The sequence below is a fragment of the Caloenas nicobarica genome, chromosome 1 (assembly GCF_036013445.1).
Source record: "Caloenas nicobarica isolate bCalNic1 chromosome 1, bCalNic1.hap1, whole genome shotgun sequence".
NCBI lineage: Eukaryota > Metazoa > Chordata > Aves > Columbiformes > Columbidae > Caloenas > Caloenas nicobarica.
In genome coordinates this window covers 214,948,909-214,969,754 of record NC_088245.1, presented here as the reverse complement: position 1 = coordinate 214,969,754, position 20,846 = coordinate 214,948,909, and the positions used below count along the sequence as shown (strand labels likewise).

Sequence of the window (20,846 nt, the reverse complement as noted above, 5' to 3'; positions counted from 1 at the left end):
AGATTTGGGGTCCCCTGGGAGCATCACACCCACCGCAGCTCCCCCAGAGCCCCTTGTGCACCCCCAGGGCTGGGAGGGGACATGGGCACCGGTGCAGGTAGCAGCGCAGGCAGAGCATCATCTGTACCCCCCCCACATCACCCCCTTGCCCCCCCCAGGACTATCGCCTGGGAATCGGCATCACCTACATCGAGATGAACGTGGGGAACGTCAAGGAGGTGGATCGCCGGGGCTTCGACCTCACCACGCCATACCGGATCTTCAGGTGAGCCCAGGGAGGGCTGGGGGTGCCAGTGGTGTCCCCCCCGCACCGCCACAGCCGTCCCTCACCCCCCCCATCCCCGCCGCGGCAGCTTCTCGGCCGATTCGGAGCAGGAGAAGGAGGAATGGGTGGAAGCCATGAGACAATCCATCGCCGAGGCGCTTTCCAACTCGGAGGTGGCCGAGAGGATCTGGGGGGTGGAATCCAACCGCTTCTGCGCCGACTGCGGCTCCCCCCGCCCCGACTGGGCCTCCATCAACCTCTGCGTCATCATCTGCAAACGATGCGCCGGTACCCACATCCTGGGGGGGATGGAAGGGGCTGAGCACCCCCCTGCCATGGGATGGGGGGTGTTGAGCATCCCCTGCCATGGGATGAGGGGGGAATGTGGGGTGCAAAGGACCCCAAAATATGTCCCCAAGGGCTTGTCTCGCTGGCAGGGGAGCACCGGGGTTTGGGTCCCGGCGTCACCAAAGTGCGGAGCTTGAAGATGGACAAGAAGGTGTGGACGGAGGAGCTGATCCAGGTAGCGGCGCAGAACCCCAAAATCCCCTTTTTTTTGGAGGGGGGACCCCCCATTTCCTCCCCACAGCAAACCCAGAGCATGGCAGAGGTTGTTCCATCCCCATCCAAGCCGGGGTGCGGGATGTGGGATGCGGGATGTGGGATGCGGGATGTGGGGTGACACCACGGCTCACTCGGGGACCCCCAGCAGCCCCCCCATCCCTGTCCCCGCGTTCCGCGGCCACCTGGCGCCCACCCAGCGAAGACAAGTGGCACTTGTGTCCCCCGCGCGGCAGACAGACGGCGTCTGTGTGTCCGTGGCGGGGCGGGGGGGGCACGTCTGGCGAGCCGTGGGGCCACCGGCGTGGAGGAATGCCGCGGACCCACCCCCCCGCCCCAGCCGCCATTTCCAACCCCTGGCTGGCCCCAGCTCTTCCCAGTTCCTCCCAGTTGGATCCCACATTCCTGTCTGGCGTCCCACCCCCGCCTCCGGCATCGCCCGCTCCCCGAGCCCCCAAACGCTTCCAGCTGTTCCACTTTGCCCCCCCCAAACCTCCCCCAGCCTCTCCCCGGCCCCCGTATCACCCCAAAAAGCTTTGGGGTGCTGGTGAGCACCCCACGGCCTTACTGGGACGATCCGGGAGACACCTAAACTCCCATTTCTTAACGCTGGAGGGGCCACATGAAGCCCTTTAAATCCACCCCGTGGATGCCGAGCGTCCCCCCCCCTTGCCTGCAGCTGGATGCTGCTTTCCAGATGTGATTTTCCAGGGTGGGAAGGGGAGGGACGGCTGCGAAATGGGGGGGTGATGCTATAGCACCCATGGCTTTTCCTGCACCTTTTCCTGCACCCCTGGGCATCAGTGACCCCCCATAAGCACAAAGAGCCCCCATACCCAACCCCGCTCCATCCCACCTCCCCCACTGCCATCACCGTCCCATCATCCCCATGGTGCCCCCCCTTGTCCCCGCAGCTCTTCCAGCAGGTGGGCAACGCGGTGGCCAACCAGTTCTGGGCCGCCAACGTCCCCCCCAGCGAGGCCATCGGCCCCGGCAGCCCCAGCGGGGACCGGCGGCGCTTCCTGGTCGCCAAATACCGTGAGGGCAAGTACCGGCGCTACCACCCCCTTTTCGGCAACCAGGAGGAGCTGGACAGGGTCAGTGACCCCCCCGCTCCGGGGCTGGGTGTTGGTTTGGGGGGGTCCCACCTGGGTGCTAAGGTGGGGGTCCCCAGGGTGTCTTGGGGGGGCGAGGGCTGTGCCTGAGCAAGATGCCCCCTGTACCCCCCCCAGTCCCCACTGCACACCCCCTGTCCCCACTGTGCCCCCCCCAGCCGAAGCCAAAGGGTGTGGGGACAAGGTGACATCTCTGGGGCACAACCAGCTTCATTGCCAGCATGGGGAGCCTGGGCCGAGGCGGGGTGTCCCCCCCACAGCCAGACACCCCTAATAGCCAGACCCCCCCTCCCAGAAGCAGACCCCACTCCCACAGCCACAACCTGCCCCCCAACAACCAGACCTGCCCCCCACAGCCAGACCCCCCACCACAACCAGACCCCCCCAGGGTTCATCTCCTTGGAAATGGGGCTGGGGTCCAGCATGGGGCTGGAGTGGGGTTCAAAGGGGGGCACCCCAGGGTTGAGGGGGGGGCAGAAGTGCTTGTCCAGCACCCCCACCCCACCTAAGCCACCCATTCCCAGTCGCTTACTGGGCTGGAATTCTGTGCACAAGCAACACTGGGACCCCCACCCCGGCGCTTCGGTGTGTCCCCCCCCCAAACCACAGCTCCGTGTTTGCACAAGAGCCGGGGTGGGGGGAGAGGCCGGGAATTCGCATGTGGGCTGGTTTGTTTTTCTGCTCTGGCCAAGGCGTCCCGCCCCGCGGCGATGACTTCACCCCGGCTCCTCCAAAACTTTTTGATTTATTTTTTATTTCTTTTTTTTTTTCCCTCCCACTTCCAAACCTTCTTTGTCCTGCTCGGGTCGACGGTTGGGGGGATCCGGTTGTTTGTCCTGCCCGGGTCGCCGGTTGGGGGGATCTGGTTGTTTGTCCTGCCCGGGTCGCCGGTTGGGGGGATCTGGTTGTTCGGCTGTGGCTTCTTTCGCCGTGGTGGTTTGGGGGATTTTTTCCTCCTCTTCCTCGCCAGCCTTCGGCCTCACCCTGCTCCTGTCGCAGGCTCTTTGTGCCGCTGTCACCACCGGGGACCTGGCGGAGACGCTGGCGCTGCTGTTCTGCGGGGCGGCGGTGACGTGTGACACCGGGGACCCGCGGTGCCCCACGCCGCTGGCGCTGGCCCAGAGGAGCGGGCAGAGGCTGCAGATGGAGTTCCTGCTCCACAACAGGACCTCAGGTACGGGGTAGACCCCCCCGCCGGGCCCCCCATCCGTCATGGAATTAAAGCCACTGGATCTGGGGTGTCCCCGGGGGGTGTTTGCAGCCCGTCCTGGCTCTGTGCACCCCAGGAAGGGGGTTTTGGGGACCTTTGGGTGGGGGGACGGGGAGGGGGGTTCTGTTCCAACTGGGGACGTGGTTTGGCACCCCAATGGGGACACTGGGAACGGGAGGGGTGGGGACAGCCCTCCCGCACCGTCCTGGCACGTTGCGGCTGTCCCCAGGGAATGTCCCCCCACCTGAGTGTCCCCAGGGAATGTCCCCCCACTCCAGTATCCCCAGGGAATGTCTCCCCATTCCCGTATCCTCAGGGAATGTCCCCCCACCCAAGTGTCCCCAGGGAATGTCCCCACACCCCAGCATCCCCGCAGCCCCCAGGAATGTCCCCCCACCCGAGCGTCCCCAGTGGGGCTGGGGCGGTCTGACCATCCTGCACCCCCCTCTCCCGTGCCCCCCAACCCCGCTGTGGGTGGGCTGAGGGCCCCCCCAGGACCGATCCCCACCCTTCCCCGGGGTGGCCCTGCGGTCGGAGGTGTGCCAGGGTGTGCCGGGCCTGGCCGCGCTGTCACCTCCGTCACCGCCGCGGGGGCCAAGTCCGTCCCACGGGAGCTGGAATTCACCCAGGATTGGGGCTGGCACGGCCGCTCCAGTCAGCCCAGTACAAACAGGGCACTGGGAGAGCGGCGAGGCCGTCCCGGTGAGCCGGGAAAACCAAACCCTGAGCTTGTCCTGCTGGCACTGGCAGGTGTCACCAGAGTCCCGGGCTCCCTGAGGTCGATGCCGGGTGGCGCAGGGTGCTGCATCCCCATGGGGTTCCCTGGCTACGGGCAGCCCCACCAGTGTCCTTGTCCCTTTAGAAGTGTCCCCGCACCCCATCTCTGCCTGGTCCCTGGACCAAACAGAGGGATGCCTCTTGTTGGGGGGCAAGGTGGGGAAACTGAGGCACACGACCGTGGTGACACAGGGAGGATGTGGCAGAGCCCTGGGCTGTTATTCCAGCTGCAGGACTGTTTAATATCTTCATCTGTGATCTGGGTGAGGGCATTTATTGCACCCTCAGTAAGTTTGCAGACGACACCGAGTTGGGTGGGAGTGTTGATCTGCTGGAGGGTCGGAAGGTTCTGCAGAGGGATCTGGACAAAGGGCCACCAGCATCCCGGCTGGGACCAGCACTGGTGTGGCCAGCAGGCCCAGGGCAGTGACCGGCCTGTGCTGGGCACTGGGGAGGCCAAACCGCGAACCCTGGGGGCGGTTCTGGGCCCCTCAGCTCAGGGCTCAAAATGGCGGCCCCAGGAGAACCAAAATCACCTCAGAACACAAAATGGCGGCCTCAGGGGCACCAGAATCACCTCAAAACACAAAATGGCGGCCTCAGGGGCACCAAAATCACCTCAGGGCTCAAAATGGTGGCCAGAGGGGTGGTGGGATCACCTCACACCAAGAAAGGCCTTGAGGTGCTGGAGCGAGTTGAGAGAAGGGAACGGAGCTGGGGAAGGGGCTGGAGCACAAGTGTGATGGGAGCGGCTGAGGGAGCTGGGGGTTCAGCTGGAGAACAGGAGCTGAGGGGAGACCTTCTGATCTCTGACCTGCCTGAAAGGAGCTTGGAGCCAGGGGGGGTCGGGCTCTGCTCCCCAGGAACAAGCGCCAGGAGCAGAGGAAACGGCCTCAAGTTGCGCCAGGGGAGGTTGAGGTTGGATCTGGGGAACAATTTCTTCCCCAAAGGGCTGTGGGGCATTGGAACAGGCTGCCCAGGGCAGTGCTGGAGTCACCATCCCTGGAGGGGTTGGACAGACGGACATGAGGTTCTCAGGACATGGGGCAGTGCCAGGGGTGGGGAACGGTTGGACTTGATCTTGAGGAGCTTTTCCAACCAAAATGATTCTGTGATTCTATGCGGGATGCAGGATGCCCTCCAAGCAGCCCCCCCGTGACAGCTCGTCACCCTATTTTTTCGCAGAGCCGCCGCGTTTCGAGGTGGGGGGCAGCGAGGACAAACCCTACTCGGTGTCCCTGCCCTCCGTCACCCACCACGGCTTCCTCTACAAAACCCCCTCCATGGCCAAGCCTGTGAGCGAGCGGAAAGGCCAGGAAGGTACGGGGGGTGGGTCTGAGGGGCTGGGAAATCGGGGTTCAGGGATTGGGGGGGCTGAGGCAGCCCCAAAACGGGGGTTCCCAGCGCCGTCCTGTGCCGCGCAGAGTTCAGCCGGCGCTGGTGCACGCTGCAGGACGGCGTCCTCAGCTACTACGAGAACGACCGCAACGCCGTCCCCAATGGCGAGATCAAGGTGGGGGAGATCGTCTGCCTGGTCAACAACCCCCCCCACAGCCACGGGTGAGGCTGCACCCCCCCGAGCACTCCCACATCCCATTGCACCCTGATATAGCACCCCCACATCCTATAGCACCCCCACTGTCCTATAGCACCCCAATATAGCACCCTGATATTCCATAGCACCCCCATATCTGATAACACCCCGATATAGCACCCCGATCTCCTGTAGCACCTTAATATAGCACCCTGATCTCCTATAGCACCCCCACTATCCTATAGCACCCCAATATAGCACCCTGATATTCCATAGCACCCCCACATTTGATAACACCCCGATATAGCACCCTGATCTCCTGTAGCACCTTAATATAGCACCCTGATCTCCTATAGCACCCCAACATTCTATAGCACCTCGACATCCTATAGCACCACAATATAGCACCCTGATATCCTACAGCACCCCGATGTAGCACCCCAATATCCTATAGCACGCCAATGTAGCACCCTGGTCTCCTATAGCACCCCAGTATCCTATAGCACCCTGAGTTGGACTTGATGATCCTTATGGGTCCCTTCCAACTCAGGACATTCTGTGAGTCTATGATATAGCACCCTGATCTCCTATAGCACCCTAGTATAGCACCCTGATATCCTATAGCCCCCTGATATCCTATAGCACCCCAATATCTGATAACACCCCAATATAGCACCTTGTTACCCTATAGCACCCAACAGCACTGGGCGCAGTCACTGCCTGACTCACGGGGGGTGGCATTGGAGAGGTGGCTGCTGTCCCCAACCCCTCCGCTGTCCCCAACCCCTCCGCTGTCCCCTGGCACATGTGGCCTGCCTGAGCCAGCTGGCTTTGCAAGGAGGCTGTGTAACCCCTTTGTAACCCCTTTGCAACCCCTTTGCAACCCCTCTGCACCTCTTTTGCAGCCCTTTTGTAACCCCTTAGTAATCCCTTCGCAGCCCCCTTGCAATCCTTTTGCAACTCCCCTGCAGCCGCTTTGTAACCCCTCTGCAGACCTTTTGTTAACCCCTTTGTAACTTCCTTGCGGTCCCCTTTGCAAACCCTTTGTAGCCCTGTTGTAACCCTTTTGCAATGCCTTTGCAGCCCCTTTGGAATCCTTTTGTAACCATTCTGCAGCCCCTTTGTAATCCCCTTGCCATCCCCTTTGCAGGCCCTTCGTAACCCCTCTGCAGCCCCTTTGTAGCACTTTTGCAGACCCTTTGCAGCACTTTTACAATCACTTTGTAACCCCTTTGCACCCCCTTTCCAACCTCTTTGTAACCCAGTTGCAACCTGTTCGCAGCCCCTTTGCAACCCCTTTGTAAACCTTCTGCAGCCCCTTTGCAATCCCTTTGTAGCCCCTTTCTAACCCCTCTATAGCTCCTTTGCAGCACTTTTGCAATCCCTTTGTAAACCCTTTCTAACCCCTCTGCAGCTCCTTTGCAACTCCTTTGCAACCATTTTGCAGCCCCTTTGTAACCCCTTTGCAGCACTTTTGCAATCCCTTTTTGTAACCTTGCAACCTGTTTGCAGCCCCTTTGCAACCATTTTGCACCCCCATTGCAACCCTTTTGCAGCTGCTTTGCAACCCCTTTGCAATCGTTTTGCAGCCCCTTTGTAACCCTTTTGCAATCCCTTTGTAACCCCTTTGTAGCCCCTTTGTAGCCCCTACGCTCCACATCAGACCCTCCACGCAGCCCGGGGACGTGCAGGTGGGACCCCAGCATCACGATGCTCCCACCTTTGGAACACCCCTGTCACCCAACCAGCCCTGTCCCCCTCTTCCCGCAGGATCGAGAACACATTCGAGCTCTACACCGAGTCAGAGCGGCTTTACCTCTTTGGGCTCGAGAGCCCCGATTCCGCACAGGAATGGCTCAAATCCATCGCCAAGGTGGGATGTGACGGCTTGGGGTGGCCGTGGGGACCCGCTACGGTGACACTGACCCGTCCCTCATGTCCCCACCTCAGTCCTTCGTCCCTCCCCGTGCCGAGGAGCTGCTGGCGCTGGATTTCGAGCGTGTGGGGCGGCTGAATTACAAGGGGGGGCTGGACCTGGAGCGAGCCCGGGAGGGCTGGTTCGCCCTGGCCGGCTCCGCGCTCCACGTCTCCTCCGAGGACAACCAGCATCAGGAGCCACTGCAGCTCCGCAAGCTCCAGGAGCTCTGTGCGTGTCCGGGGGGACCTTGGGGATGGGGGGTGTCCCCCAAATCCTGCCCAGATGGGGGTCCTTGCGCTGGGTGGGATGCGGGAGCTCTTCCTCCTTATCATCCTCTTCTCCAGGCCTGGGAAGTTGACCTGTTGGCACGGCCACCCCATGGGGTTGGGGGGGTTGCTGCTTCCCCTGGGTGACCCCTGTGCCCTGGGGTGACCCCCATTCCCCGGGGTGATCCCCCTGTCCCCCCAAGTTACCTCCGGTTCCCCCTGGGTGACCTCCTGTCCACCTAGGTGACCCCAATTCCCCCGGGTGACCCCCTGTGCCCCTGGGTGATTCACTGTTCCCTGGGTGACCCCCTGTCCCCCCGGGTGAACCCCTGTGACCTGCTGTCCCCCTGGGTGACCCCCATTCCCCTCCAGTGACCCCAATTCCCCCGGGTGACCCCCTGTGCCCCTGGGTGATTCACTGTTCCCTGGGTGACCCCCTGTCCCCCCAGGTGAACCCCTGTGACCTCCTGTCCCCTTGGGTAACCCCGTCTCCCCAGCTGACCTGCTGTTCCCCTGGGTGACCTGTCCCCTCAGTAGATCCCCTCTCCCCCCTGGGTGACCCCAATTCCCCTGGGCAATCCCTATTCCCTGGGTGACCCCCTGTCCCCCCGGGTTACCCCAATTCCCCTGGGTGACGGACTCTCTGCTGTCCCTTCCAGCCATCCAGGGTGACAACGAGGTGCTGGTGCTTGTGGAGAGGCGGAGGTAAGAGCAGAAAGCGGGGGTGAGAGGGGGTTAGACCCCCCCCAGCAAATTATCACCCGCTGCCCAAGCCCATCCTCATCCTGAGGTGCCTTCACTCTCCCTATGGGGCCCCCGAAAGGGAGTCAGGACCACCCCCAGACCCCCAGGACCACCCCAGGGTGGGTCCCAGCCATGGAGTGGGGTTTGGGCCGCTAAAGCCAGGCTTGCCGGCAGGACACTGTACATCCAGGGGGAGAGGAAACTGGATTTCCTGGGCTGGCTCCACGCCATCCAGAAAGCGGCGGGGACCTCGGGGGACACCTTGTCGGAGCAGCAGCTGACGGAGTCGGACGTCCCGTTGCTGGTGGATCGATGCATCGACTACATCACCCAGTGTGGTACGCGCCGGTGCGGCACCTAATTAGCGTTAGAAACTAATGAAGTTCAGCCGAAGCAAATGTAGGGTCCTGTCCCTGGGGAGGAACGACCCCCGACACCAGCACAGGTTGGGGTTGAGCTGCTGGGAAGCGGCTTTGTGGAGAAGGACCTGGGAGTCCTGGGGGACAACAGGGTGACCATGAGCCACCAATGTGCCCGGTGGCCAACGGTACCTGGGCTGTGTGAGGAAGAGTGTGGGCAGCAGGGCAGGGAGGTTGTTCCTCCCCCTCTGCTCTGCCCTGGGGAGGCCCCATCTGCAGAACTGGGGCCAGTGCTGGGCTCCCCAGTTTAAGGACCAGGAATCACTGGAGAGAGTCCAGGGAGGGACACAGAGATGCTGAGGGGTCTGGAGCATCTTTGTGATGAGGAGACACTGAGAGAGCTGGGGCTGTTGAGCTGGAGAAGAGAAGCTGAGAGGGTTCTGATCAATGGGATCAATATCTCCAGGGTGGGTGTCAGAGGATGGAGCAGACTCTGTTCAGTGGTGCCCAACGCCAGGGTGAGGGGCAACGGGCACAGACTGGAATACAGGAGGGTCCATGTGAACATGAGGAGAAACTTCTTTGCTGGGAGGTGCCAGAGCCTGGCCCAGGCTGCCCAGAGCGGCTGTGGAGTCTCCTGCTCTGAGACATTCAAACCCGCCTGGGATCCTGTGTGATCTGCTCTGGTGACCCTGCGTGAGCAGGTGGGTTGGGCTGGGGGATCTACAGAGGGCCCTGCAACCCCATCCAGTCTGGGTTTCTATGATTCGGGTCATTACATCAGTGTCGCGCATTAGGCTGAGACCTGACACACTCATGACAGGTTTCCATCCCACCCTGAGCTCCAGCTCCATGGGAGCGCTCCGGCTCCCTGCTCCAGCCCGCAGCTCCTTGAACAGGTCCCTGTCCCCCATGGACAAGGGGCCTCACCCCCACTGTCACCACCACAGGGCTGACGTCCGAGGGCATCTACCGCAAGAGCGGGCAGAACTCGAAAACCACGGGGCTGCTGGAGATGCTGCGCCGGGACGCCCGCAGTGTCCGCCTGAAGGAGGGCGAGCACCAGGTGGACGATGTCGCCAACACCCTCAAACGCTTCTTCCGCGACCTCGGGGACGGGCTCTTCACCGCGCGCTGGGGGCCCGAGTGGCTGCAAGCGACGGGTGAGCCCTGGGATGGGGGATGTGGGGGTTGGGGGGCACATCTGGGCTCCAGGTGTTGCGGGGGACTTGGGTGGTGGGTGAGGAGCTTGGTGGGCTGGGGCTGAGCCAGGGCAGAGAGCTGGACCCCCCCTTGCCCTTTGCTTCTGGATCCGGCCACTGAATATGGGGGATGGACGCCCCCAGTGGCAGAACAGCCATGAGCCACCAAGCTCGGATGCTCTGACCCTATGGAGCTGGGATATTCTGACCCCATGGAACTGGGATGCTCCAGTCCCATGGAGCTGGGACATTCCAGTGCTGGGATGCTCCAACCCTGCAGAGCTGGGATGCTCTGGCTCCATGGAGCTGTGGTGCTCCAGCCCTGGGATGCTCCAATCTCATGGAGCTGAGATGCTCCAGTGTTGGGATGCTCTGGCCCCACGGAGCTGGGATTCTTCAGTACTGGGATGCTCTGGCCCCATGGAGCTGGGATGCTTCAGTACTGGGATCCTCTGGCCCCATCGAGCTGGGATGCTCCAGCCCTGTGAAGCTGGGACACTCCAGTGCTGGGGTCCTCCAGCCTCATGAGACTGGGATGCTTTGGCCCTGGGATGCTCCAGTATTGGGATGCTCTGACCCCATGGAGCTGGGATGTTCCAGTATTGGGATGCTCTGACCCCATGGAGCTGGGGTGTCCCAGCCTCTTGGAACTGGGATGCTCCAGCCCTGGAGTGCTCCAGCTCCATGGAGCTGGGATGCTCCATCCCCACAGTGGGGCAGGAGGCTCCGAGGTGGGGTCTGGAGAGGGGATGATGGGGCTGTGACTCTCAATCTCACCTTCATCCCCCTGCCATTCTCTCCTTCCTGCCCCTCTGGCAGCACTGGAGGACGAGGAGGAGAAGATCGGCGAGTACTGGCGGCTCCTGGGTGCCCTCCCCACGGTGAACCGGGCAACGCTGAAGGCACTCATCAACCACCTCTTTCGGTATGGTGTGGGCCACGGGGCCATGGTGCGGCCAAGCCTGGGGTCTCCGAGCCCCTGGGGCACATCGTGCCCTCCGTGGTGGGGTCCTGGGGCGAATGAGAACCTTCATCCCTTGGCTCATGTTCCACAGAAGGGAAGAAGGGGGGTTCGGGGTCAAGATCTGCCCAAAGCTCAGCATCATGTGCTGGCATGGGGGACATTCCCCTTGGTGAGACCAAAGTGGGGCTCCCAGGGGCAGGAATTGTCATGGGGGTCCCCGCAGGGTCCAGCGCTTCTCCGGGGAGAACCAGATGAACACGCACAACTTGGCCATCGTCTTCGGACCCACGCTCTTCCAGACGGACGGGAAGGACTACAAGGCCGGGCGCGTGGTGGAGGACCTCATCAGCCACTACGTGAAGATCTTCAACGTAGGTTCACCACCCCCCACCGCACTGCTCTGAGGGTGAGGGGCTGGATCAGTGTGGATACTCCCAGGGGATGGAGAGGTGGGAGGAGGAGGGAGCTGGATCTATTCTATAGACATCTCCTTGCTTCAGAGGAACTCCTTGCTTGTGTTGGACTAGATGATCTCCAGAGGTGCCTTCCAACCCCAACCATTCTGTGATGAAGGGAAGGGAGTCCATGTCCCTGCAAACCCTGGAGATCCCCAAGCTTGGAGCTTGGGGACCCACATCTGCTGCCCTCCACCCACCACCCAAGAGTGGTCTGCTCAGCCCTGATGGCTCCTCTTCCTTGGCAGGTCAATGACCAGGAGATGAAGAAGCAGCAGGATGAGATCATGGCCATCATGAAGATGCGGGAGGCAGCATCCAGTGGGACGCAGGTGAGTCCTGGACATGGGGACCTTCCTGGAGCACCCTCTTCACATGGGACCCACTCCAGCTTCTCCTGGGGATGCCCCAGGGTGGTGTCCATGCTGTGTGGGGAGATTTAGCCCACATGTGGGAAGCCGTGGGTTGAAGGTCTTTCCCGTTGCCCTCCAGCAAGCCGGGGACTTCATCTGCACTGTCTACCTGGAGGAGAAGAAGACGGAGGCAGAGCAGCACGTCAAGGTGGGGGCACAAAGGGGACAGGGACCCCTAAACCTCCATGGTGGCACTGGGGACATGCTCTGAGCTGGCACCTCTATGGCATGAGGGTGGAACAGCCTTGGACACCGGCTGGTGGAGACTGTCACCTCCCTCTGTCCTTTCCTCCCAGATCCCGGCCACGATGACAGCTGAGGAGCTGACCTTCGAGATCCTGGACCGGAGGAAAATCGTCATGAAGGAGAAGGACTATTGGAGCTGCTTTGAAGTAAACGAGAGGGAAGAGGCAGGTTGGTGTGGGGGTGTGAGGATGGTGGGGCTGGGGATGGTGATGGAGATGGTGACATGATGATGGAGATGGTGATGGTAACAATGATGGTGAATGTGAAGGTGGCGATGATGGAGATGGTGACTATGATGGTGGTTGAGATGGTGACCGTGATGGAGATGGCAACAATGATGACGACAGTGATGGTGACAGGGTTGGTGACAGAGATGAGGATGGAGATGGTAACAGTGATGGAGATGGAAATAGAAATTGAGATGGTGATGAAAATGGAGATGGCGATGGAGATGGTGACAATGATGGAGACAGTGATTACAGAGTTGATGACGGAGATGAGAGTGGAGATGGTAACAGTGACGGAGCTGGTGATGGAGATGGAAATGGAAATTGAGATCGTGATGGAGATGGCGACGGAGATGGAGATAGTGAAAGAGATGGAGAAGGAAATGGAGATGGTGATGGTGACAGAGATGGGGGTGGAGACTGAGGTGGGGAAGGACATGGTGATGGGGTGGACACTGAGATGGAGATGGACATGGTGATGGAGATGGATATGGAAATGGAGATGATGAAGGTGACAGAGATGGAGATGGAGATAGCGATGGAGATGGTGATGGTGACTGTGATGATGGTGATGGTGACGGAGATGGCAACAGTGATGGAGATGGTGACAGTGATGGTGGCACTGATGGAGATGGTGATGGGGACAAGAAGGCTCCCATAGGGACAGCACCATGGAGCAGTGCTGAGCTGGGCTCCATCCCTCGGGGGATGGCACCTGTGGTGCCACATCTGGGTTGCACATGGCCAAGCACTGCAGAAGGGTGGGTGGTTTGGGCCAGCACCTGCAGGACATCTCTCTGCATCCTTGGGGGGTCCAAATGCCCTTGAAGCTTGGAGTGGGGGGTGTCTGGGCTCCCCGGCCACCAACAGGAGTGGCCCTGGGGTCCCCATGGGCAGCAAGCAGACAAGAGCTTGATGTGGGCAGGATGGGACCCTGGTCCTGTGACCCCCCGACGTGGTGGGTGCCACCCTGGGGATGCTGCCTGAGCCCTGCCTGTCCCCCTGCCTGACAGAACGGCCCTTGCACTACTCGGAAAAAGTCCTGCCCATCTTGCATGGCCTGGGGACGGACAGCTACCTGGTGGTGAAGAAGCAGCTGGCCATGGAGAACATGCTCATCTACCTCGGTGAGGAACCGGGAGCCGAGGTCCTGGCTGGGAGAGCGGTGGGATGGGATGGAGATGGGGATGGGATAGAGATGAGGGTGGGTATGGGGATGGGATTGGGATGGAGATGGAGATGGGGATGGGCAAAGGATTGCGATGGGTGTGGGGATTAGGTGGAGATCACTATGGAGATGGGATTGGGATGGAGGTGGGGAAGGGGATGAGTATGGGGATGGAGATGGAGATGATGGAGATGGAGATGAAGTTGGGATGTGGATGGAGATGGGATTGGGATGGAGGTGGAGACAGAGATGGGGATGGAGATGGGGATGGGGATGGAGATGGGGTTGGGGTGGGGATTGAGATGAGGATGGGGATTGGGTGGAGATGGGGATGGAGATGGGGTTGGTATAGATGGGGACGGGGATGGAGATGAGATTGGGATAGGGATGGAAATGGGGATGGGGTTGGGATAGATGGGGGTGGATGTGAAATTGGGATGGAGATGGGGACAGGGATGGGATGGAGATGTGGATGGTGATGGGATGGAGACAGGGATGGGCATGGGGACACCTCCCTGTCCTGCCAGCTGTGCCCTGCAGAGAATCCCCACAGGTTCCACCACCCCAGGGCCGCATCATACTGTGGGGGCACCAGCCCATTAGCACGTGGCCAGTAGCCCCCAACAGCCCCCAGCATGGGGTCATGGCTGGGGGAGGAGCACTGGAGGGCCAGGCAGCATCTGCTGGGGGCAAAGGGGGGTTCCCCCTGCTATTGCCCCCCGGGACGGGCTCTCTGCACCCCACGTTGTTCCGAGAGGGAATGGGGAAACTGAGGCATGTGCCCCCCAGCCAGCAGAGTGGGCGACTGCAAGCATGGGCTGATGAAGTTCCGGGAGGAGAGGAACCTGCTGGGGCTGGGGCTGAGCACCGGCTTCCACGACCGCTACTTCATCCTCACCCACACCTGCCTGCGCCTCTACAAGGAAGTGCGGGTGAGCCCTGCCTGCTGCCTGCCTGCCTGCTGCCTGCCTGCTGCCTGCCTGCTCCCTGCCTGCTGCCTGGCAGCGCTCCTTCCTGCCCCTGTCTGGCCCCTGCCTGCGCTTTTCTTCCCAGCTGTGCAGTGACAGTGTGCTGGGTGTCCTTGAGGATGTGGGATACATAGGGTGGCATCGCACGGGCAGTGCAGGCAGGGATGGGGCTGGCATTGTACGGGCAGTGCAGGCAGGGATCGCACGGGCAGTGCAGGCAGGGATGGGGCTGGTGGTGCAGGCAGGGATGGGGCTGTCAGTGCAGGCAGGGATGGGGCTGGTGGTGCAGGCAGGGATGGGGCTGTCAGTGCAGGCAGGGATGGGGCTGGCGGTGCAGGCAGGGATGGGGCTGTCAGTGCAGGCAGGGATCGCGCAGGCAGTGCAGGCAGGGATGGGGCTGGCGGTGCAGGCAGGGATCGCGCAGGCAGTGCAGGCAGGGATCGCGCAGGCAGTGCAGGCAGGGGTGGGGCTGGCAGTGCAGGCAGGGATCGTGCAGGCAGTGCAGGCAGGGATGGGGTTGGCAGCGCAGGCAGGGATCACAGAGGCAGTGCAGGCAGGGATGGGGTTGGCAGCGCAGGCAGGGATCACAGAGGCAGTGCAGGCAGGGATCACGCAGGCAGTGCAGGCAGGGATGGGGCTGTCAGTGCAGGCAGGGATGGGGCTGTCAGTGCAGGCAGGGATGGGGCTGGCGGTGCAGGCAGGGATCGCACAGGCAGTGCAGGCAGGGATGCAGCTGCCCCCCCCCGCTCTGTCACCGCACTGTCCCATCGCTGCCCGTCCCCTGCCCGCAGGCAGCGGGGGGTCCCCAGGGCCGTGTCCCCCAATCCCTGTCCCCGCGGCCGCTGTAACCCCCGTCCTCTGTTGCGCAGAGCCTGAAGCAGCGGAGCCCCCCCCCGGAGAACGTGAGTAGGGGGGGCGCAGCCGCGGGGGGTCCCGCACCCTCTGCCCTTACAAGGCTGCCCAGGGTCACCCCCAAATCCAATCCCGCCATGTGCCCCCACCGTCACCCCGCCCCGTGCACCCCTGTTATCCAGGGTCCCCCGATTTGGGGCCACCACTGCCCTTGGTATCAGGGAGATGGGGAAGGGGCCAGTGCCCCCCCCATCCCGCGGGCATTGGATTGGGCGCTTGTAAGTCACACGAAGGCAGGGGGGTGACATTGGGGTGGGGGGCGGATCCCCATTGTGTCACCCTGTGCATGGCAAGGCACTGGGGAGGTCCTGGGTGAGACGGGGGACTTTGTCACTTCGAAATGTCCCCGGCAAAGGGTGACACGTGGCTGGTGTCACTGGCTTTGTGGGGACATCCCACTTGTCCCTTGTCGCTCCTCTCAAGATGTCACTCGGTGCAGGGGTGGGTGTCAGCACGCCCAGGGATGCTCGGAAGCAGGGGACAGCCCAAGTGACACTGGGGGTTGGGACACCCATCACCTGTCACAGGGAGGGACATTTGGGGACGTGGTTGGGGCCACAGCTGCCATGGCTGTGATGCTGAGGAGGGATGTGACATGGGTGTCCCCATGGGGGACATCTGGTGCCAGGCTCTTGACACCCCATCCTGGCAAACAGCACCATCTCTGGGGGACCCCGCTGTGGGGACAGAGCTCCTGTGTCCCCTCCCCTCTGCCAGGGGTGACGGGCACCCACTCTGCCCTGTCCCCTTGGATCCATCCTTGTCACCCTTGTCCTTGGTTGGGCTGAGCCCCGTCCCCATCATCCCTACAGCTTCTCCTCCCTCCCCGCCTTGGGGACAAAACCCATCGGTGGGGTTGGGGACAGGTGACAAAGGGTCTGGTGGTGGCCCTGCAGTCCCCAACTCACTGTCATGTCCCTCTGTCCCCAGAGCCACAAGCCGGAGAAGGAGTGGCCTGTCAGGAACCTGAAGGTTTATCTGGGCATTAAGAAGAAGCTTCGGCCGCCGACGTGGTGAGAGGTGACAGGGTGGCTGGTGGGGACAGGGCTGGGGGCAGGGACAGGGCCGGGGGCAGGGATGAGGATGGGGATGGGGATGGGGATGGGGATGGGGCTGGAGATAGATGGGGATGAAGATGGGGATGGGGTTGGGGATGGGGATGGAGATGGGGCTGGAGATAGATGGGGATGAAGATGGGGATGGGGATGAAGATGGAGATGGGGATGGAGATGGGGCTGGAGATAGACGGGGATGAAGATGGGGATGGGGACAAGGACAGGGCTGGGGACAGGGATGAGGATGGGGATGGAGATGGGACTGGAGATGGATGGGGCTGGAGATGGATGGGGATGGGGACAGGGATGGAGACAAGGATGAGGATGGGGACAGGGCTGGAGATGGATGGGGATGGGGACAGAGACAGAGGTGGGGATGGAGACAGGGATAGGGACAGGGCTGGGGACAAGGACAGGGTTGCGGACAGAGCTGGAGACAGGGATGGGGATGGAGATGGGGCTGGAGATGGATGGGGACAGGGATGGGTATGAGGATGGGGATGGGGACAAGGACAGGGCTGGGGACAAGGCTGGAGACAGGGATGGGGATGGGGATGGGGATCGAGATGGATGGGAATGGGGACAGGGATGGGGACAAGGATAAGGATGGGGATAGAGATGGATGGGGATAGGGACAGGGCTGGGGACAGGGTTGAAGAGAGGGATGAGGATGGGGACAGGAATAGAGGTGGATTGGGATGGAGATGGGGACAAGGATGGGGATGGAGATGGATGTGGATGGGGACAAGGACAGAAATGGGGACGGGGATGAGGATGGGGATGTGGACGAGGACTGGGATGGCGACAGGGACAGGGACGTTTTGGCTGCCGGGACACATCTCCTGCTGGCCGTGCCTCTTGCCACCAGGTGTCAGAGCAGCCTCGCAGGACGCTGCTGCAGCCTGCTGCCAGCACAGGGACCGATCTGTCCCCAGCCCTGTCCCCTTCTCGTCCCCTGTCCGCAGGGAGGGGCTGCAGGGCTGGGGGGGACCGGGGGTGCTGGTGCCTGATGGGGATGCAGCACTGGGGGGGGAACCATGGGCATGTGAGAGGGTGCGTGTGCATGTGGGGGGGTGTATGCACGTGTGTGCATGCATGTGTGTGCACGTGGGTGCGTGCGTGTATGTGTGCATGTGTCAGCAAGTTGTGTACAGATGTGTGTGTGTGCATATGTACATATGCATGCGTGTGAGCGCGTGCATGCATGTCTTTGTGTACTTATGAGTCCACGGGTGCATGTGTGTGCAGGCATGTCAGCAGGTTGTGCATGTGTGTGTACACACATGTCAGTGTGTGTGTGCATGTCAGTGCATGGGCATGTGTGTGCACACATGTATGTGAACATGAGCAGGCATGTCAGCCAGTTGTGTACATGTGTGTGCATGTGCATGTGTGTGTGTGCATGTGCATGTGTGTGCGTGCATGTCAAGTGTGTGTGTGTGGACAGGAGCTCATGGGCATGTGTGTGCAGGCATGTCAGCGAGTTCTGTACGTGTGTGCACATGGATATGTGCATGTGTGGGGTTGTGCCTGTCAGCCTGTGTGCACATGTGTACATCAGTGCACGGGCATATGCGTGTGCGCCTGTGGGTGTGTGCGCACATATCAGCCAGTTGTGTGCATGTGTGTGCACATGTGCACATGTTTATGTGCCTATCTGTGAGCACGTGCATGCATGTCAGCGTGTGTGTGCACAGCAGTGCGTGTGAACATGTGTGTGTGTGCATGTCAGCAAGTTCTGTGCATGTGGGCGTGTGCGTGTTCACAAATTCATGGGCATATGTGGGTGTGTGCAGGCATGCCAGTGAGTTGTGTATGCCTGTGCATTTGCGTGAGTGTGCATGTGCATTTGTGCATATGTGCACATTTGTGTGTGTGCATGTGTGTGTGCGTGCAATGTGTGTACTTACATACATGTGAGTGTGCATGTGTGTGCACACGAGTGCATGTCTGTGTGCACGTGAGTGCGTGTGATGAGCCGTGCAGGTTTGCTGGGAGGCAGGGATGGAGGGGTTGCAGGGACGGGAGGTTGCAGGGACAGTGGGTTTGCAGGGACGACGGGGTTGCAGGGATGGAGGCGTTGCAGGGGTGTGGGGTTGCAGGGATGGGGTTTGCAGGGACAGGGAGTTGTGGGGACATTGGGGTTGCATGGACAGGGGGGTTGCAGGGATGAGGGTCTGTGGAGATGGGGGGTTGCAGGGACGGGGGTTTGCAGGGACTTTGTGGGGGTTGCAGGGACTTTGGGGGGGTTGCAGGGACGGGGGTGTTGCAGGGATGGGGGGTTGCAGGGACATTGGGGTTGCAGGGACAGGGGGTTGCAGGGACATTGGGGTTGCAGGGATGGGGGGTTGCAGAGATGGGGTTTGCAGGGCCATTGGGGTTGCAGGGCCATTGGGGTTGCAGCGATGGGGGGTTGCAGAGCTGGGGGGTTGCGGACAGGGGGGTTACAGAGACACTTTGGCACCTGGATCACTGGATCCAAGGACAGGGCAGTTGGGGACATCGACCTTCACTTTGTCACTTGTCCTCCTCCAGCTGGGGCTTCACGGTTTTCTACGAGAACGAGAAGCACGAGAAGCAGCAATGGTACGGGATGGGGCAGGAGGGGACACAGGGACAATAAACACCCGCCTAGGACAGAGGGACACGCTGCTGGGGGGCGCGGGCAGAGGGCGATTTCTGTGTACAGAGCCTGGCTGTCACTGTGCCCCCTTGTCCCCCATGCTGGGGGCTACCATACCTCACCGGCTGGTGTCCCAACTGTCCCCAACAGTCCCTGGGTGTCCCCTGACACCGTGTCCCTGCAGGTACTTGTGCTGTGACACCCAGGCCGACCTGCGGGAGTGGTTCGCCACCTTCCTCTACGTGCAGGTAGGGAGCAGGCAGGGGCAGAAGGATGCTCAGCCCTTCGTGGTCCCCGAGCATCCCTATATCCCGCATCCCGGGGATGGGGATAAGAGGTCTCCGTGGTGGCCAAGGACCAGAGCGCCCATCCCCAGCCCCTGTCCCCTGTGTCCCCAGCACGGGGGGAGCCTGTGGCCCTCAGAGAGCTCCAAGGTGCGGGCGTCGCGGTGGCAGCAGGACGCCAGGCTGGGCAACGTGTCCCTCATCCCGCTGCGGGGGGATGAGAGCGAGATGAGGAAGAGCGTGGCGGCCTTCGCCACCGACCCGCTGACCGTGAGTGACACCTCGGGCCGGGGAGGGGACACTGTGTCCCCCCTGCATCACACATCGGTGTCCCCTCATCCTGGGGATGTGCCAGGGGTCGCCTTGCTCTGGGTTGTCCCCTCCTTTCCCAGCACTGCTGGGGGACACCGAGGGGACACCAAGGACATGTCTGTGCTTTGTCCCCAGCTCCTGCGCAACGTCTGAGCTGGAGATGTGACACTCCGGTGAGTGTCCCTGCCTGTCCCAGTGTCAACCCGTCTTGGGGACATGGGCACACGGATGTCCCCCTGCAAGGTGGGAGGGGGACAGAGGTGATGCTGACCCTTTGCTCTGCTTGTGCCGCAGGTTTATCCGCAAGCGGGGAGCCCTTGGGGACATGGGACAGCCCTTGGGGACACAGGGCAGCCCTCTGGGACACTGGGAAGCCCTTGGGGACACGGGACAACCCTCAGGGACCCACGCCAGCCCCGCATCCCGACACCCGCTGGGGGTCCCGCCGGCTCTGGACCCTCTCGCCTCCACCCAGGGTGACCCACAGGAGGGGACACGGCAGCCGGGCCACCCACCCGCTGTGACAGCGCAGGGCTGGGGGGGTCACAGCCAGGTACCCCATCCTGGGGTCCCCCCCTCCATGCCGGGCAGGGCAGCAAGAGCCTCTGCACTCCCCCCAAACTGGGGACTAGAGAGGGGGGGACACAGGGTGGGGGGTGGCAGGAGCTGCCCCCACTTCCCGTCACCCAAATTAAAGGTCTTGGGGACACAGCGTGGGGGTGTCCGGGTCTGTGTGTGGGGGCGACAGCGGGAGGTGGGGAACCCCATGGGTGGGGGACAACCTTGGGTGCACCCCCCAGGTGCCACCGAGCTGCTTTTGGGGACAGAGCGGTGACACCCTTGGTCTCATTATGCGCCCTGGACGGGGGCTGGTGCTGTCACAGGGGGTGCTGGGGGGCACAGGGAGAAGGTTGGGGTGCAGGAGGGCCAGGTGGGGGGTTGGGATTGTCATCGTGGGTCACTGGGGTGAGAATGGCCCTGGGGACAGTGGGGACACCCGTGGGGCTGCACTGGGTACGCCCATGGCCCAATCCACCCCCAAAGCACAGCCAAACCCAGGCTAAGCTTACAGCCAAGCCCAGCCTAAGGCCACAGCCACACCTACAGCCAAGCCCAGCCTAAACCCGTGGCTAAATCCACGACCAAGCCCACCCTGAATGCAGGGCCAAACCCACGCTGACCCCATGGCCAAACCCACCCTAAACCCGTGGTGAAGCTCACACTAAACCGACAGCCAAATCCATGCTAAACCCACCCTAAACCCACAG

General features: G+C 61.8%; 1 protein-coding gene across 3 annotated transcripts in view; it reads left to right on the top strand.

Annotated features, from left to right (window-relative positions):
• Positions 1 to 20,283, top strand: part of ARAP1 (ArfGAP with RhoGAP domain, ankyrin repeat and PH domain 1) — a 34,949-nt gene extending 14,666 nt beyond the window's left edge. For 2 of the 3 annotated variants that reach the window (XM_065629274.1, XM_065629261.1), the window contains 26 exons: positions 159 to 265; positions 354 to 553; positions 703 to 788; positions 1,741 to 1,923; positions 2,941 to 3,115; positions 5,114 to 5,248; positions 5,353 to 5,488; positions 7,233 to 7,335; positions 7,413 to 7,608; positions 8,306 to 8,351; positions 8,565 to 8,728; positions 9,700 to 9,912; positions 10,771 to 10,876; positions 11,139 to 11,286; positions 11,619 to 11,702; positions 11,863 to 11,931; positions 12,080 to 12,197; positions 13,270 to 13,383; positions 14,214 to 14,356; positions 15,262 to 15,294; positions 16,235 to 16,317; positions 18,895 to 18,945; positions 19,167 to 19,230; positions 19,381 to 19,536; positions 19,714 to 19,751; positions 19,873 to 20,283. In XM_065629274.1, coding sequence (XP_065485346.1) covers positions 159 to 265; positions 354 to 553; positions 703 to 788; positions 1,741 to 1,923; positions 2,941 to 3,115; positions 5,114 to 5,248; positions 5,353 to 5,488; positions 7,233 to 7,335; positions 7,413 to 7,608; positions 8,306 to 8,351; positions 8,565 to 8,728; positions 9,700 to 9,912; positions 10,771 to 10,876; positions 11,139 to 11,286; positions 11,619 to 11,702; positions 11,863 to 11,931; positions 12,080 to 12,197; positions 13,270 to 13,383; positions 14,214 to 14,356; positions 15,262 to 15,294; positions 16,235 to 16,317; positions 18,895 to 18,945; positions 19,167 to 19,230; positions 19,381 to 19,536; positions 19,714 to 19,731 — 2,931 coding nt within the window. In that variant the 3' untranslated portion in view covers positions 19,732 to 19,751; positions 19,873 to 20,283. The remainder of the gene's footprint in view (positions 1 to 158; positions 266 to 353; positions 554 to 702; positions 789 to 1,740; positions 1,924 to 2,940; positions 3,116 to 5,113; positions 5,249 to 5,352; positions 5,489 to 7,232; positions 7,336 to 7,412; positions 7,609 to 8,305; positions 8,352 to 8,564; positions 8,729 to 9,699; positions 9,913 to 10,770; positions 10,877 to 11,138; positions 11,287 to 11,618; positions 11,703 to 11,862; positions 11,932 to 12,079; positions 12,198 to 13,269; positions 13,384 to 14,213; positions 14,357 to 15,261; positions 15,295 to 16,234; positions 16,318 to 18,894; positions 18,946 to 19,166; positions 19,231 to 19,380; positions 19,537 to 19,713; positions 19,752 to 19,872) is intronic. The other variant, XM_065629267.1, reaches the window with a different exon arrangement.
• The last annotated feature ends 563 nt before the right edge of the window (positions 20,284 to 20,846 follow it).